Source organism: Anabrus simplex, chromosome 2, assembly GCF_040414725.1.
Source record: "Anabrus simplex isolate iqAnaSimp1 chromosome 2, ASM4041472v1, whole genome shotgun sequence".
Classification (NCBI taxonomy): Eukaryota; Metazoa; Arthropoda; class Insecta; order Orthoptera; family Tettigoniidae; genus Anabrus; species Anabrus simplex.
The window spans coordinates 446,068,103-446,087,710 of record NC_090266.1 but is presented as its reverse complement, the minus strand read 5'-3'; the positions used below and the strand labels follow the sequence as shown (position 1 = coordinate 446,087,710).

The 19,608-nt window shown below is 39.5% G+C and overlaps 1 protein-coding gene across 1 annotated transcript in view; it reads right to left on the bottom strand.

Annotated features, from left to right (window-relative positions):
* Nucleotides 1–13,794, bottom strand: part of LOC136863572 (discoidin domain-containing receptor 2) — a 954,446-nt gene extending 940,652 nt beyond the window's left edge. The window contains exon 1 of the mRNA XM_068226000.1: nucleotides 13,752–13,794. Coding sequence (XP_068082101.1) covers nucleotides 13,752–13,794 — 43 coding nt within the window. The remainder of the gene's footprint in view (nucleotides 1–13,751) is intronic.
* Nucleotides 13,795–19,608: the final 5,814 nt, after the last annotated feature.

The window sequence follows — 19,608 nt, the reverse complement described above, 5'->3', positions numbered from 1 at the left end:
GACAAATGCCTCGTCCCCAGTGTCGTATGCAGTCTCACTCATATGAAGGGTGTTCTGAACGTTTTCCTGCTGCTAACTAATATTGATGACGTGAAGCGTTACGTCATTTATAATGCAGCTCTATACTAGGCGGCACGAACGATGTCGGGTAGTACAGACAGAGACAGAAATAGAGGGATAATACGAACTATGACGTTCTAACGCGGGAGACAATGCAATAGCTAAAAGTTATCCTTAGATTGTCCTGCTCCATGGCAAAATGGTCAGCGTGCTGGCCTTTGGTCACAGGGGTCCCGGTTCGATTCCCGACAGGGTTGGGAATTTTAACCATCATTGGTTAATTCCGCCGGCCCGGGGGCTAGGTGTATGTGTCGTCTTCATAATCATTTTATCCTCAACACGACGTGCAGGTCGCCTACGGGTGTCAAATCAGAAGACCTGCACCAGGCGAGCCGAACAAGTCCTCGGACACTCCCGGCACTAAAAGCCATACGCCATTTCATTTCATCCTTACATTAGGTTGTTTTGTTAGCTTTAATTACTATGTAAATCATCCCGTAAGATTACTTCGGAAGTTCTAGCCATTGAGGATATTGAGCTACAAAGCTCCGGTTTACAAGACACTTTTTACATATAGGCTAGTTTTATGAATTTCACATCAATGCATATTTGAACGAAGACGCAATGTGAAAGCAATAACAATGTAAATTCTGTAAATAATGGATTCTCGATACCTTGTCAGAGATTCAAGTAAAATTACTCCACCGTACCTCATTTATTATTCCGTATTCTCCTCTCCATCACTCGTATAAGTACGCGATGCAGATCCTTGCAGGTTGATGATTACCGGTTCCAAGGCTTTATCGATAATAACCTCCCTTTTGAAGTCATCTTCTAGGATGGTTTCAGCATGCCAAACACAGACCATCTATGCGTTTGTCGTAATACTTTCAATAGCTTCGTGAACTAATTTCTCCGTGTATGCGAGTTTGAAAGTAGTGTTTCCTTGTGACACGAATCCCTCTACTCGTGCCCATTCATGTTATAGCCGACTGTACTGGCAACGTACGGCGGCAAGCGTACAACGCTATGACATTGCTCACGAGTGACAACGTGAAGTTCGTAAACTTTATAACGCGACTTAATTCATTTTAAACATCTGCAACAATTCCGCGCGTGTTTGTGGAGCCGAGTGTGGAATTGATTTACTGGATAACCATGCTACGATATTAGCCTTCTTATTGTTTATACTTGGCGCTTTACACCTTATAACTGAGGCTATGATTTTTATGACCTAAAAATCACCGTAACATGCACAGAAAAATTGCTCATATGACCTAAAATTTACCAATATATGGAAAATAACATAAAAATATGACTTGACAGCATTATATTTCAGGTAAATTTCCAGTTGTAAAATCAATTTATATGTCAGTTTATGACAACGTACCATTTATTTATGAATAAAATGCACAAGAGAAGTTAAACTATACAATTTGATATTGTTGTTCTTGCGTCTTATTTTATTAAAATTGTCAGTAAATAGAGAAAGCATGCTGTGATTGTTTTTACAAGCTTCTGTATCTTCAGTTTATGAGCCCTGAGTTACAATATACAATGAATACCTTGTACCAATTTTCAAATAAAAAATATTTCCTATTTTCAGCCAACAAAGCCTTGTACGTTGAAAAAAACTTCGTTCTACTTCAGTTGACACAAGAGGAGCAGAGGACACAGGTAGGTCTTATGGCGACGATGTGATAGGAAAGGCCTAAGAGTTGGAAGGAAGTGGCCGTGGTCTTAATTAAGGTAGCCCCAGCATTTGCCTGGTGTGAAAATGGTAAACCACGGAAAACTATCTTCAGGGCTGCCGACAATGGGGTGAGCTGGCATCCGGAAGATAGTGGGATTCGAACCCACTATCAGTTCCGCTGTTTTCAATTTTCGACTACACCTGAGAGCTGCCAGTAGCGTGCGCGCGGGACTGCTGCAGGGTAAAAGCTTCATGGCTAGCAGCCTGGCTATAGCCAGCAGCGAGGTGCTAGCGCGAGCATCCATGTGCCATCTGCGAAGCTGCAGCATAAACGTACCCTAAGAATGTCTTTATTAAAACCATCTAAATTCGTCACAGTCTTTTCATGTTTGATGTTTACCTGTTTACTGTAACAGTACGTTCCCACTTGCCCCTCAGCTTCAGCTGTTTATTCCTGTGACTTGGCAACGTCGTGAATCGGCGTGCCAGCATGTGATTCTCGCATAAAATGCTTATACATTAAATTTTTGCTTGTCTGGCTAGCTTATTCAGAACCTTACCCTTATACTGTTAACCTCCCATGATTTCTTCTTGTTCTTTTTACCATCGGGCGAGTTGGCCGTGCGGTTAGTGGCGTGCGGCTGTGAGCTTGCATCCGGGAGAGAGTGGGTTCGAATCCCACAGTCAGCAGCCCTGAAGATGGATTTCCGTGGTTTCCCATTTTCACACCAGGCAAATGCTGGGACTGTACCTTAATTAAGGCCACAGCCGCTTCCTTCCCACTCCTAACCCTTTCCTATCCCATCGTCGCCATAAGACCAGTCTGTGTCGGTGCGACGTAAAGCAATTAGCAAAAAAAGAAAATCAGCTCAAGTAGCTCCCATGACCATAGAAATATTTGAGATTCGCTGAAAGAAGTTTACTATTGTTACAAATATTGATCAGAACACAGTAAACTAATTATTATTATTATTATTATTATTATTATTATTATTATTATTATTATTATTATTATTATTATTATTATTATTATGGATGCTTAGACAGATCGTAGTAGCTTGCTTCCGGATGTGCATTAGTGCGCGTCAGATTTCTTGCGTTCGTCTAGTTGAATCCAGTTCGAGACTTCCTCCTTATTCCCAGCACTAGTTGGAATATATCGTCATGCATTTATTTCACTTGATGACTGAAGACCGTATGCATGCTTTGATATTAATTATGAATAATCCCCCGTTTTTAGTTATAAGTCTATAATATAGGCAAAGTAAGTACGATATGCACAACGATGTGATAGAAGTGCGTGCATCATTAAACGTGTTCATGTTCTTGTTCATGGTGATTTCATGTTGTATTAAGTGTTATGTTTCCGTAAATGCGTTCTTTAATATCAATATAATGTCGTCTAGAACTACGGATTTTGTTGTTGTGGTTGTTGATATGTGTGGTATATGCTGAGTCTTGTAACCTAGCTAGGTCTAGCAATGCATGAGTAGAGGTGTAGAATTTTTGAAGATGTCTGGGACAAAATTCTGAGTGTACAAAAACTATTGTTATCAATCAGTTCTCTTATATTGTGTGTTTTTACTGTAAATAGTATGTAAGGGAATATTTGTAGGATAAAATTCTACTAAGTCGAAGATATTTTGTACCTAAATATTTTAACTCGGAGACTGAATGTTTGTATTCTTCTGAAGAAGCACAACGCACAACTTCAGACCCGAAACGGATGAGAATCCCTTGAATGAGCCGAATCATTTAGCCAAATCTGTCAAGTTACAAACCCCTTCGGAGGAGCCGAAACGGATGGTGGTCCTTTGAAGAAGCCGAATCAGTTATCCACATCGGTCAAGGCACGAACCATTTTGGAGGAGTCGCAACGGACGGGGTCCACTTGAAGGACCGAATCAGTTAACAAAATTTCGACTCCACCGAAACTGCTTTTATTGTGTGTTTCATTGTCTAATAGTATGTGAAGGAACATATGTTACATGAATGAAATTTTACTAGTCGATGATCTTTTATACATAAATAGCTTAACGCAGGGACTGAGTGTCTGTATTCTTCTCATAGGTGTGGGGGTAGTAACCCGTTTCTTTCTACACTAACCCGAAGCTTGCGTTAACATCTGAATAGCCTGCATGTCAATATCAACATTTCAACCCTAAATTTAGGAAGAAGAAAGCATCTCGTCTTAATTTTTGTTTATTATGTTACAACTAAGTATTAGTTCATACGTAGGTTTGAAGCTTATGTTCCAGTTCCAAGACTTATCATAGGCGTAAGTATATCAGAGCTGTCAACGTTAAAAGAGAAATTTAACCAAAGTAGTAAGTGCTTTTTGTGCATGAGTTTAAAGAATTAATTTTTGTAGGCTTCAGCTAATTCTGCTATTAGAAGCGGTTCTGACCCGTCAGGTCATAAGCACCTTTAGAAGAGTCAAACTGGATGTGTCACCCCCCCTCCTGCCCCCCCCTTGAAGAAGCCGAATTGGTTAGCTGACCTGCAAATAACGTTAAGACGTGTGTTAACCTAAACTAACCTCACACAGGCACTTTGCCGTCTGCTCTTAGAAAAGCTTAATCAATTTGATGACATGTAACTGAGGTTAGAACGTTGTTATGACATTATAACCTAACTTTGTTACTAACCTCACACACGATCTTTAATGACTCCCCTTGAAGGAGTTGAACACGTAAGGTAACTTGTAGGTGAGGTTAACACGTGTGTTAACCTAACCTTGCCTTTAAACCCTAACGTAACCCCACTCTCCCCCTTTCAAAGCGTCCCAATTACCGACTCCTCTTAGAAGTGTCAAAATGGCGAGGTTCCTTCACAAAAATGAACATGTAGACGTTATTTTCTGTTCAGAACATAAGGTATTGTACGCTTACTGTTCAAAACGTTTCTGTTCATTACAAAATACATGTAGATTTTAAATTCATGAACACGGAAAAGTAACAACCGACCATGTATGTTCTAAGCACAAATTTGGGTTGTATGCATTCAAAATTGCTAGGCACGCTGCCATCTTGCTCAATTCCGCTACTTGGCAGAGGACGCATGCTGTACGTCCCCCAACACGCGTAATGCGTTCCCCCCTACCTCCACACCTACCCCCTTCTATTAACAGAGTAACAAAACATCAGGGAATCACACACAAGTTGTATGGATTCAATATTGGCAGGTGAGCCTAACATCTCTTTCATATACGCAACCAAGCAGAAGATACAGAACTATCTGCTAGTCCGCTAGTCCGATGTGTTAGTAATTTTTTTGTATACACTTTCTGTTTCCTTGTCTGTTATAGTGCACTATGTCTAGTTGCGCATGTATGCTACCTCTACGCATGCGCACTAGCCACCTTTTACTCTTCGACGTTAAGAGTTGAACAGTAAAGTCTATTCCCACACGCGCCCATCAGAGTGTACTGTACGAAGTGCCATGCCTGGCTTCTAGTATACTCCCGAAGAAACCATAAATATTTTTGGTCAAGGATCGGGAGGTGGACCTCTGGGAGAAAGAGCAGTCTATATACCTTCCCATGTTTTTGCTAGGGGTCGGAAGGTGGCATCCAGGGGGTGAGGAGTGGACCCTCTACACCCTCCCCAAAAAACTCGGTCGCCAACGTGATCCAGTGAGGTTAGGTTAGCGACCGTGTTTGCAGGGTTAGGTTAAAACGTAATCATGACGTATAGCCTCACCTATGTGAGGTTAGGTCAGCCCACGCAGGTGAGGTTTGACGCCATGGTGACGTCACTGACTAGGGGTCAATGATCGTTCCACAACAGAAAAATGCTGACTCAGCAAAAATTCAAATTTCCCGCCAAAAATGTGGGAAAATGCTGACGCAGCACCCATTGTATTAGAACGTACTTTGCCTTCCATTATTGCTATTTTGTAGTACTATGCTCTAATAGAAATTAAAATCTACAAATTACAAGTAAGTTACCAGAATACAGGCATAAGTTGATTTTTCTTGACTACAGTACACTATTCTCTTTATTCTCGATGGTGGCTAATGATACGGTACATTCGCGATAGGTTTAACCGGCGAAATGCTCTTCGAGATACTGTGTCTGTTGCCTGTACGAATTTAAACGCTGCTTTGTAAGTAAGTAAGTATTCTATCAACGAACCAACCAATATTTAAATAAAAGAAGTTAATATTATATCTTCCTTTCTCCCAACCCAAAATCGAACACGTAATCTACCGTACACCTAGGGAACTACTCAACGTAAAATCTAAATCATTATCACTAATCTCAATTACTACAAATAAATAATAATTACCAAGGTTTATAGAACTAACTGGATCACACAAACACACACAATTTACTAAATTTCAATAAGTAGATATTAACTACTTTAAGTGGTGCCTACTATATTTTTTTTGAGTTCAGAGTTTTGTAGTTTACCCCAGCCGACCAGAAGAAGAAATTATGGCTTGTATTTAGTTCGGTGGTTAGAGAGATGAAAATACAATTTCTGAAATAAAAGTTATTGTTGCAGTTTTTATTTCGAGACATGGGGTAATGGATTAATTACAGGAAATATTTTGCCCAATAGCAATGATAAAACGCATGTCTGTTGCATCCGTTTCGGTGGGCAAAAGCCAGTGTGATTATAGAGTTTAGGGATATAAACGGCGTGCACTCTCCAATATTTTCTTGGCGCAGTAGTAAAAAAACCACATTCGCAGTATTTGCGTTGCAATTAACTGTGACCTGTCTTCACACTACTCAACTTCAGCTTCCATATTCCTAACAAGCAATTCCCGCAATGCCAGCAATCTGATACGCATGGTCATGAAAGTCGAAGAAATTTCTATATTTCATGACATTAGACACCGATTAGAACATCGTTTTAAGATCGTTTGAGTTTATGGGCCTTCCCAATGTATTTCTAACTTTAAAACTAAAATAATATCCGTAAGGCAACAGTCAGATTTGAAGTTATTTTATCTCACCCCAGTCTCTGTGTTAGAGCTTACGACAAATGAACAACTATCAATCTCAGATTTTCCAAAATCCAGGAAAATATTTTAGTCTTTAGAGAACTCTTACATCCAACGCTACTTGCTGTAATTACGTAGCTAATAATAAAGTATTCACCATTAATGTACACTTGAACATTCTTTCAATTATTTTATGGGTTGTAGTGTGGGCTCCAGGTGTCATGGTCGTAGTTGAACGATATCCAACCGGCGAGTGGCCTAGTAAGTGGCCAAGAGAGTCGATATACCAGTTGCTATCTCGGAGCATCTCGGAGATATTCTAAGAACAATCTCCCCTTATGTTCAAGCGCTTGGAATATCCAATTCACCGGTGGTATCTAAATTGTTAAAGTAAAAATTCTCACTGGAACTGTGGGTGTTGGAAAGCTTCAGACCTATGGGAGTGAAGGAATCCCATTTGTATTCGACAGACCGGGGACTCTATGTAAACAACTCGCGAACAATGTAGAATTCGACGGAGTGCTATCAGTATCAATGGGGCATATGGAAGAAGAAATCATTGAAATCATTTAAGAAAAGGCTAGGAAAACGACAGATATGGAATTTGCCACCTGGGCGACTGCCCTAAATGCAGATCAGTATTGATTGATTGATTGATTGATTGATTGATTGATTGATTGATTGATTGATTGATTGATTGATTGATTGATTGATTGATTGATTGATTGATTGATTGATTGATTGATTGATTGATTGATTGATTGATTGATTGATTGATTGATTGATTGATTGATTGATTGATTGATTGATTGATTGATTGATTGATTTAAGAAAGGTAGAACTGGAGCAAAGAGGATGTGTCTGTATGTGTTTAGGTTAATGATTTTCGGTAAAGCGAGATAACTCGGAAGAGGTTTTAAATAATAAACTATTCTTAACAGGTAAAATAATAATAATCGTATTGCCTCAGCTACTGTGTGCAAAACAACTTGACGCATCTGACTGTCTGCTCATCGACTTCGAGGGGCAACTCTACCAGATGGCAGAGTAAACGGAATCTCTGTTAGTAGTCTATGGCTGAGCTTTAAAGAAACGTTGTCGCGTAAACACCAAAAGGGTCTCTAGAGGTTTCTTACATGCTGACATCGCACGACACGGCGTATTAAATGGACTTTTATCCACCCTTCAGAAACCTGATGGCCTATGACCTAGCTGTAAGTTACCGAGCTCGATAGCTGCAGTCGCTTAAGTGAGGCCAGTATCCAGTAATCGGGTGATAGTGGGTTCGAGCCCCACTGTCGGCAGACCTGAAGATGGTTTTCTGTGGTTTCCCATTTTCACACCAGGCAAATGCCGGAGCTGTACCTCAATTAAGGCCACGGCCGCTTCCTTCCAATTCCTAGGCCTTTCCTATCCAATCGTCGCCGTAAGACATATCTGTGTCGGTACGACGTAAAGCAAATAGCTGTAAGTTCCCTTTAAACAACAAACAACAACAAACAGAAATCTGACTACCTCCGCTGGGTTTAAACCCGCTGTCTAGGGAGCCATAGGCCGACACTCTACCACTGGTCCACCGAGGCAGCTGTCTTAATGGTGTTAAAATGGAAAAGGTAGAGTATGGTGTGGAATTGTTTATTAGAAGAAACACAATATGCATAAAGGTACTTAAATGAACTAATGATGTGGATAGATCTGGTAGTTGCACGAATTAATACGCCTCAGTGTATTCACCATGTGGAGGAGAAAATGATTTTTTTTCGGCACTGAGTGGTGTAGTCTGCGTCAACAGCAACGGCAGCATAGTGTCAATGGGTGATCAAAATGCGAGCATTGGAATTAGAACTGAAGGTTATTTGGATATAATCGGGATGAGAGGGAAGGGCAGATATGGAAGCTAATACGAACGGGAAGCGTTTATTAGATTTGCGTGCTAATATGTAATTAGCACTTGCTAATTCGTTTTCAAGTATAAGGCTATTCGTGTGATTAGGGACTTTACATCCATAATAGACTATATTGCAATTTATTTATTTTATGTCTCACTCACGTAGACAGGTCTTAAGGCAACCGTGACCTTAATTGAAGTACAGCCCCAACATATGTGAGAAAATGGGAAGCTGCGAAAAACCATCGTTAGGGCTGCCGACAGTGGGAATCGAACCTACCACCCCACGAGTGCAAGATCACTGCTATATCGCCAAAACTGCGCTGCCAAATACCTCGGTAATAGACTACATCATAACTGACTTTGAATTTAGAAAATATATTATTTCGACAATATAATTAAAGTAATTAAGCATCACTAACCCTAGTGTAGAGGAAATGGATTCTGCGTGCAGAAGGATGAACGTAGAAAATATCTAGGTTGAGGAAATTAGCAGTACGTGGGTACGATTAGGGAAAAGTTTCAAACAATGGCCGGTTAACAGGTTTGGAGTATAGAAAGTGAGTGGGAGGCGTACAGGCATGCTGTAGGAGAATCAGCAAGAAAAAGCACAGGAATTAATAGTAAGTCCAAGTAAAAATGTTAAGTCCAAGACATTTGGCAGGGCAGTATGTACCAATGGTAAATGAACATAGTATGTATCTGTGGCTTCGCTCGCGTGGATTTCGTCATCTGATACAAGTAATCGTTCCTCGGTACTGTGCTAAGATATTATCTGAAAATACCTAAAGTATAAAAACTCACCGAAGAATTGAGTTTCATTTACCCCAGAAAGTCTTTGTAAACCACGTTTGTTCTATTGCCTTTTGGGTTCTAAGATGCGACTTAGAACTGTAGGTGTGGGAAATAGTCTTCTCTCAAGTCGAATGAAAGTTTACTTTTGAAGGAGATTCAAAATTCCTAGGTATTTCCACGTCAGTAACATCTTTAGTTTTTGACATATAAGTATCCCCATAGAAATAATGCAACCCCTTTATCTGTCCTACCCCCACCCCAACTCACCTAAGTAGATTTTACGAAAACAAAAAAAAATATATACACATTTCTTTATTTTTTAAAGCAGATTCCAAATACCAATTTCACGTTTATAACATCTTCAGCTTTTGAGATGCAAATATCCTCGTAAAAATAATTCAACTAATGTCTCAATTATTCCCCCTATGTGGATTTTCAAGAAACAAGAGAATCAGGTTTCTTTATTTTTAAAGGAGATTCCAAACACCAATTTTCACGTCTGCAACACCTTTAATTTTTGAAATATAAGTATCCTCATACAAATAATTAAAATATTCTTTCACCCCCTTATGTGGATATTCTGAAAACAAAAAAATTCGTATTCCTTTAGTTTTAAAGGTGACTCCAAATACCAATTTTCACGTCTGTAAAATCTTCAATTTTTGAGAGAATGCCACTCCCTTTTCAGTCCTTAAGTGTTTTTTCTGGAAAAAATATGTGGTTCTTTATTTTTAAAAGAGATTAAAAATACAAATTTTCAGGGCTGTAACATGTTAAGTGTTGAGATGTGCTATCGATACGCTCATTTTAGAAATTCATCCTCTTTTTCAGTTCCCCTTAAGCGGATTTTCCGAAAACAAATTACCTGTGTTTCTTTACGTTCACAGGACATTCCAAATACCAATTTTCTTGTGTGTAAAATGTTACCTTTCTGAGAAATACTGTAGACATATATAGTCTTTTTAAAAACTCACCCTCTTTGTCAATGCCGTTCACACCTATTAAACTGAATTTTCCAAAAATAAAAAATTTGTTCATTTTTAAAGAAGATTCCAAATACCAATTTTTTAACGTCTGTAATATCTTCAGTTTTTAAGATATAAGTATCCTCGTAAAAAGTATTCAGCCTCTGTTTAACCTCTTTACACCGCACCCCCTTAAAAAGGAATTTCCGGAAACAATCCAAAATTACATCTTTATGTCCAGCAGTTTTGGCTAGGCTATGATGAATGAGTCAGTCAGTCAGTCAGTCAGTCAGTCAGTCATGACAGTCATTCTATATACTGTACGATACCGCCCGTATGTGTGTCTTACCCTACAGTTTTCTTTCACAAAAACAGTAAGTCGTAATATGTTTACCATACCAATTGGGAACGAACTTTGACTTAAGCAGCATTCAGAGTGTCACAGTTCATCTCAGCGACCCCAAAGGCTATGAATTCGTCTCATATCGTCATTTTCGGATTTTTAAATTTCATCCCCCTTCCTTTAGGGGGATGCTAGGGGTTTCTTGCCCTTACAGTAATTGTTCCAGATAGTAAGTTATATGAGTATCAAATTTGGTTGAGAGCTAAGCTGGAACATACACACATTCACCCGTAATCTCTGTAATTTGCGACATTTTCTTACCTTCTCACCCCCCTGTGCCATGGGGACAGAACTTTGACTGTTCCTTTTTATATAATTATATAGAAGATAAAAGCAGAAATAAGTTTTAAGAAACACATCATAATCCTCATATATTGTTGTGTAGGCAATCCGCTGATCAGGCTTGTCTTGCGGTTTGCTTATCTTACCCTATTTTATTTTTCACCCCTTAGTGCCGGACTACCAATCAGATTTCGTTCAAACCACTTCATAATCCCTCTTAAATGTAATAAGAACAAACTGTGAAAATTACAGCGAAATCGGTGCAGTAGTTTCTGATTCTATTAATTTGAAATACACCAACATCCAATTTTATATATGTAGATGTATACCTCTACGTTTGAGTAAGAAACACATTTTGAGAAATGTGCCGGAAACATTTCAGCCATAGAGTTCATTACAGTTCAGAAATTCCACGTCAGATTCTCACCAGAAAGGAACCATTATAATAATGGTCAAGTCCAGATACTGCGAAAGTACCTATGATGCATGAAAATGGTTTCAGACCGGTAGACAGTTTATTATTTGAAATTTATTCACATAATTAGGCTATACCTAACGAAAGAACGCCCTCTCTTCACAGCAGTATATTATACACGAATTTTATAAAGGGAGGCAGTTGAAGGAATGGGGAGTGCGAAAGCAGCCGTCTTTGCTCCACAACGTATATCACACATACGAAACTAACCATGCACTTGTGAAACTAACAGGTGTTTTATCACATTATCTAGATATATGAAGCCATTCATTTCCTTGCCACTTCCCTTTAACAACTCGTAAAGGAGAGATAAAAGAAAGGAAAGTTGGAAGGAAGCGCTGATTTGTTGGAACACGTACTTAAACGCGAGAATCCCAAGATAATTTGGTGGTACTTAAAGTGTCTGCTTGAAGCCGTAACTGAACATGACTTTCTCACTCTGAAGGAATAGCAACAGGCTCCATGTAATTGCATTTGAATTTGCTCGCGTTTCATCAAAAGAAGAGCACTGAACTACGGCAGTTTTCCTTTACTCTGTGTGACTTTTGATCTCGCCAAGTTCCCACATGCATCATAACCGTTCGAGCCTAAAATATATCATGAAAAGACCTCGGAATGGAAATTTGGCTGTTCTTCCTGTTGCTTAGAAACCACCTTAATTATTATCTTCAGCATCGTCTTCACCTATCATTTTTACTCTACTCAAATAAATTTCCACGTGACTCTAATTCGTATCATTTCTAAATAAATAATTAACAACTGATGATATGGAGCCCAGTAATAGAGGATATCATACAGATTAAAATGCAAATTAATACACTATGTTTATATTTAAAGTGCACGTACCTCTTAACAAACTATTCTGCATTTAACGACCTTCTTTCAACTATCGGTTTTTCGAGACTCAATAATGTAAGAACAAAAGTAATGATTTTTTGATATTACAGCGATAATAAATACTGTATATCATCAATGAACAAATCAGGCGGTATTTCGAATAAATCGGATAAGCGTCAATTTTCAAAAATGTCGAGGTTTTTATCCTATCTTTTGAATACGAAGATGAACTACGTTCACGCAAGATGTCAGTGCCTTTCTTGTAATATTTGGCAACAAGTGGCTATGAGCATAAAGCTTTGTAACGCCAATCTTAATTCTGCATCAGTCCGAAGTTAGGCTGTCCCCAACTGCTTCAAAATCAACCATTATAGTGGTAGAAATCGGTCAGTTCACCCATAACTGCCACCGCCAGTGCATAAGAGGAGGCATCCACCACTGAGGTGTATCAGCTAAGATTGCATGTGTAACCTCACTTGACCTCAACACCCAACGCTGACTACGTGTGCAGGCTTAACCTAACAGGCTTGGATTCCACTTCAGGCTTAACCTCACATGGTCACCTTACAAGCTCAAGTTCGATGTCGAGGCTAACCGCTAAAAGAGTGCAAACGCTGACGGTGGCGGCCGAACTATCGGACTTGTAGGTCCATCCATAAATGTGAAAGGTTTTACTTCATGTTTAAATTACTAAAGTAAGACTGCAGTCGAGTCTGCCGTGCACAAATCTGAAAAGAACATTTTAGGTCTCTCTGATGGTAAGGCTATTGCTCTTGATAAAACAGGTGTTATCTCAAGCCAATACAGACAGTCAACAATTCCACTGAACTATTGGCTCATTCTATTAACAACCTCTATTTTACTGTTCCTCATATCATTAGTTCCTCAGTATGACTCATAAGGCCGAGTGGACCCCGTTGCTGGCCTCAGTTCAGGATGAAATCCTTAGACTAGCCCAGAATGACACCTGGGTATGAGGCAGACACGCTATTCTGTACAACTGCACAACTACTACTATTACTACTACTACTACTAGGTGTCAATTCTTCCATTTCATCTTATTTTATTCATATTTACCAGCTAATTGTTTCAAAACAAACCATGCATCCGTGCATCCATTATTACAGCGCAACTTTTCTATTGTTGCTAGTGGTTTAACGTCTTCCAATACATGGGACGTTTCCGGTGACGCAAGGATGGGAAAGCGCTAGTATTGGAAAGGTAGCGGCCGTGGCCTCACTTAAGCTAGCGTTCCAGCGTTTCCCTGTTTTGAAAATGGGAAAACACGGGAAACAAACGTAAGGACTGCCGACAGTAGGATTAAAACCCACCATCTCCCGAATGCAAGCTCACAGCTACTCGACTCTAACCAACTCAATGGTTATATAGCTCAACTTACCATACCAACCGTTCGTCAGCGTGCGGAACTTGAGCAAAAACATGTGGGACCATACGTTTGCATCCTCGATTGGGCAACTGAGGCAACCCCTTGTACGAATAGTGGCTTGGAATATGACGAGTCTTGATGTTACCAGAATGGGTTAGTTCAAAAACAATCACTCTAAACTTGAACGTTTGAGTTCTCCAATGTTTATCCCATAGCCAATTACTTTCATAGCTGGAAATGACATGAAGAGAACATGATTAAAGTTATCTATCTTAGTAAACCTCCTCTGGGAAGCTTGTGACCTTGCCGCTGTGGGAAGGTTTGCGCTTCCCAACGATGCAGACAGCCGAGCCATGGGTGCAATCATATCGGACGGGTACCTGTACAGAGACCAGACTATGGAATGCTTCATCGAAAGAGAGGTAGCAGCCTTTAAGAAGTAGGATAATTGTATGATATCGCCTGCACAGCTGAAAGAAACGGGAAACTACATCCGTAACTAAATCCTGAGGACATGCAGGTGTCTCTGTGTGAATGAATAATGTACTGATGATTGCTTGCACCCGGGTAAAATTATTCGGACGTAAAATAGACCCCCATTTGGATCTCTAGGTGGGGATTACACAGCAGAGGGCTATCATTAGGAAGATGAATACTAACATTCTGTGAGTCGGGCGTGGAATGTTAGAAGTTTCGAACGTCGTTTTAGGTTAGAGAGTGTGAAAAGAGAAAAAATAGACTAATGTTAGATGTAGTTTGTATAAGTGAAGTACGTTGGCAGGAAGAAAAAGAGTTTTGTTCAGGCGATTACAGAATTATCACAACAAAATAAAAAATGGGACATGCATGGGTTGGTTTACTAATGAATACGAAGACAGAGCAGCGGGTAAACTACGAGTACTACTATGATCATAGTGAACGAATCATTGTTGTCAAGATAGACACCAAGCCAGTTCAGCACATGAGGAAGAAATCGAAAGAATATATGAATAGATAGAAGATTTAATACAATATTTAAAAGGAGACGATAATCTAACTGTGATGCGGGACAAGAATGCAGCGGTAGGCCAAGGAAGAGAAGGTAATGCCGTAGAAAATCTCGGACTTGGACAGAGGCATGAAAGACGAAGTCGGCTGGTTGAATCCTGCACCGATCATAGTTTAGTCTTTGATAATACTTGGTTCAAACACTACAAATGGAGGCTGTGTACGTGGACGATTCCTGTGGAATTCATTGTGATTAGGCAAAGATTCAGAGACCAGGTGTTGGATTTCAAGACCATCCCAGTAACTGGCGTGGACTCTGACCACAACACGTTGTTCATGAAATTTCATCTCTAGTTGAAGAAATTGAAGAAAGGAATACAAGGAAACAGAATCTAGAAAGTTGAGAGAAAAGAGTGTGAAGGGTTGTTTCAAGAAACGTGTTTCACAAAGACAAAATGAAAAGGCTGAAGTGAACACATTAGAGAAAGAATGGAGATTCGTGAAGAATGAGGTCAGTAGGGCTTCTGAAGAAAGGTTAGGAAGAAAGGAGAGATTAACTAAAAGTCAACGTAAAACTCGGTAGATATTTGACCTGATTGAGGAACGACGAAACTATAATAATTCAAAATTAAGGATGGCAGAAAGTAAAACAGGCGATTAAAGGATGAAGTGGACAGGAAGTGCAGGACAGCTAAGAAAGAATGGCTGAAAGAGAAGTGTAAGGATGTTGAATGTTTTATGGTCCTGGGAAAAGTGCTGTAGATAATGCATACAGGAACATAGGGGGAACCTTTGGGGAAAGGAAACCTAGCTGTATGAATATTAAGAGCTGAGATGGAGAACCACTTCTAGGGAGAGAAGACCAGGCAGAAATATGACAGGAACATACTGTACACAACAGTTGTATCAAGGTGAAGAAGTGGATGATATATGGTTCCGGAACATGAAGAAGCTGTTGATGCTGATAAAATGTGAGACTCAATTTTGAATTCAGAATTCGACAGACCTTTGAGAGACATAAATAGGAACAACACAGCGGGAAACGATGACATTGCCTCAGAATTACTGATTGCCTTAGGAGAAACCAGCATGGCGAAGTTATTTCATTTAGTGTGCAAGATGTGTGATACAGAAGTGCCACCCGATTTTCGGCAGAATGTTATTATAGATATTCGCAAGAAAGCCGGAGCTGACAAGCGTTAAACTATCTCACCATTGCCTCAAAATTGTAATACGCATTATTTAGAGAAGAATGGAAAGACAACTTGAAACTGAGTTGGAAGAAGACAAATTTGGCTCCAGAGGAAATGTAGGAACACGTGAAGCAATCCTGACTTTACGTCTGAATTTAGAGGACCGAATTAAGAAGGACAAGCCCACGTACATGGCGTCTGTAGATCTAGAAAAGGCATTCGATAATGTTGGTTGGATTATGAAGATGATCGAGATCAGATACCGAGAACGAAGAATTGCCTGTAATCTGTACAAAAATGTTTCTGCATTGGTAAAAATCATGGGCTTCGAAAAATAAAATTATCAATCCAGAAATGAGTGAAGAAAATACTGCAGTATGTCCCCGCCCCTTTTCAATGTTCACACAGAACAGACAGTAAAGGAAATCAAAAAGGAATTTGGAAAGGAAATCACAATCCAAGGACAGGAAATCAAATCCTTGAGATTTGCCGATGATATGAACCTGTAAATGATCTGAAGAAATTGCTGAAGGGCAGGGTCTTGCCGAAGGAGAAAATATGAAATTAAATAAGTCCAAAATACATCTAACGGAGTACAGTCGAACGAAGTCAAGTGACGCAGGAAGTATTACAATAGGAAATTGAATATTAAAGGAAGTAGATAAATTGTTACTTGTGTAGTAAAATAACCAATTATGGCAGAGGTAAGGAGGACATAAAATGCATACAATCACAAGCAAAGAATGCCTTTCATAAGAAGAGAAATTTGCTCACTTCGAACATTGATATACGAATTAGAATGAAGTTTTTGAAGCCTTTAGTATGGAGCGTGGCATTGTATGGAAGTGAAGAATGTACGATAACTAGCTCGGTAAGAACTAGAATAGAAGCTTTTGAAATGTGGTGTTACAGAAGAATGCTGAGGGTTAGATGCATAGATCGAATCGCGAATGAAGAGGTACTGAATCAAATTGGTGAGTGGAGATCGATTTAGATAAATTTTACGAGAATAAGGGATGGAATTGTAGGACACATCTTAAGACAAACGGGACTTGTTCTGTTGGTTTTTGAGGGAAGTGTAGGAGGTAAGAACGGTACGGGTAGACGAAGGTATGTATACGACAAGCATATTAGAGCAGATTTAGGATGTAATAGTTACGTAGCAATGAAAAATTTAGCACAGGATAATGTGTCATGGAGGGCTGCATCAAACCTGTGTATGGACTAGTGACTCAAACAAAAATCAGTTTTAGGTTTCTGAATGGTTATTTCTTTGATGTTGCGTTGGAATACCATTCAGTGTTATTCTGACCGTGCATGGCTGTTAAGGCACTGTAGCCTGTAGTATGATTCAAGTCATTCGCATCAACTCCATGGTTACGAGTCAATTATTGTGTGTGATCCAATTCTTCGTGTTTTTTCAGTTCTGCTTTACTTCGCGTACATATAACGATATCATGGCGAAGATGGAATATAAAATGGCTAGTAGTGGAAAGGAAGTGACCGTGGCCTTAATTAAGGTAGAGACCCAGCATTTGCCTGGTGTAAAAACTGCAAACCACAGAAAACCGTCCTTAGGGCTGCCTACAGTGGGGTTCGAACCCACTATCTCCCGAATTCAGGTTGATAGCTACGTGAAACAAGCCATTCGGCCTCTTGCTCGTTTCTTCATTCGTGCAATATATAGATTTGGAGGATGAATTTGTTGATATCTAGACCGCCTGCCTACATATGTTACTTACTGTTCGGTTAGTTTTTGAGGGAAGTGTAGGTGGTAAGAACTGAAGGGGTAGAGCAAGGTGTGAATATATAATGTAAAATAATCCCATGACCTTAGTCGAGAAAGTCGTGTACTTTACCACAAATCCATGAGTTTTTTCACATTTTTCACAAGATATGTTGTCTTTTTCAGTTTTACATTGTTGTTTTAGGAATGCATCCAATTCAGATTACTGTTCGGAGAGCTGACAGTCTGACAATCGTAAGTTAGATTTCTACGCAGTGAAGGGCTTAAGCGAAGTCTGAGAGCATTAGAACACTTACATACCACTCAACCATAACAATCCGAATGTGGCTTGCAATTTGTAAGTTGTACTATGGATAGTTCTGAAGTGTGATCGGCGCACGTCAAGAAATGTTTGCGGTTCATAAATGCTGTTCCTTCGTTATTAACTATTTTCGGTAAAACTTTTCACAGATGTCCGGCTCCATGGCTAAATGGTTAGCGTGTTGGCCTTTTGTCACAGGGGTCCCGGGTTCGATTCCCGGCAGGGTCGGGAATTTTAACCATAATTGGTTAATTTCGCTGGCACGGGGTGTAGGTTTCGTCTTCATCATCATTTCATCTTCATCACGACACGCAAGTCGCCTACGGTAGTCAAATCGAAAGACCTCCATTTGGCAAGCCGAACTTGTCCTCGGACACTCCCGGTATTAAAAGCCATACGCCATTTCATTTTTTTTTCACAGATGCTCATAGGTCAAATATTTCAGGGCACTAACGTATGCTCAGACTTTGGAAGAGAGAGGACATCAGAACATTACAAGAGGAGAGAAAAAAATACTCATCAGTGAGGAATCAATTAATCAATGAACTAATATCGGTACAAACATGCCAAGAAATTTGATTAACAGCAATGAAGCGTTTTCATCGCAACCTGTTGATGCTGACTTATTAATGGAGCGCGTTTTTCGTTTTGGATACTTTAGTGTTACATACAGGAAGTAAAATATCGATAATGACATCTCCAAGAATGTTTTCAATGATGTGTTGTTTTGTTTTCCCGTGAATCCCAATTTGTCTAGTCGTGAAGTATTGTTTATAATATTACTATTACTGCTATTAATAATAGTAATATTGATTTTACATACCACGAACTACGGTTTTTGGAGATTCGATGTGCCAGAAATTTTTCCCGCAGGAGGTCGTTAACGTTCCAGTAAATCTATCGACATGAGGCTGACGTAGTTGAGCACCTTGAAATAGCACAGGACCAAGCCGGGATCGAACCTGCCAACTTGAGCTCTGAAGGCCAGTGCTCTACAGTCTGAGCTATCCAGCAGGCGAAGTGTTGTTTAAACACGTCCGGAAGTAGAAAACATTAAGACCTATTGCACTCGATATACATTCTTCAAATAATTACTATATCGTGGGAAACAATACATTTCAAAATTCCTTTATATAGGCCTAATGTAGATCTACTATGCGTGTTTTTTATTTTTGCTGTCTGTTTTACGTCGAACTGACACAGATAGATCTTATAGCGACGATCTATGCGTGTTAGAGCAACTTCAGTTTCTATACGTTTATTTATTTGCATATTTTTGTATTTTTCGTTCATAAATCTCATTTGGTATATATCGTGTTATTCCTGCTACGCATGTCTTCATACTCTAGCTGCAATGCAATCACAGCTCCAATTTACCGAGCGATGTTCCTCATGTCCCACATTAGCTTTACAGAAACTTTCCTGCACAGTTTTTTATGCCCCAAAATTAGTTTTATGGGAACATAGTACGAGTTGTTTCGGATCATATATTCGTACTGACTTACATTACTCGATTACTTCCAAAGAAAAGACAATCTCTTGAATACACCTCAGTGCTATTTTAAAATGTAAATTGTACCTGTGAAGTACGTTTGTGTCCACCACTGTGATGTAGTGGTTAGTGTGATTAGCTGCCACCTT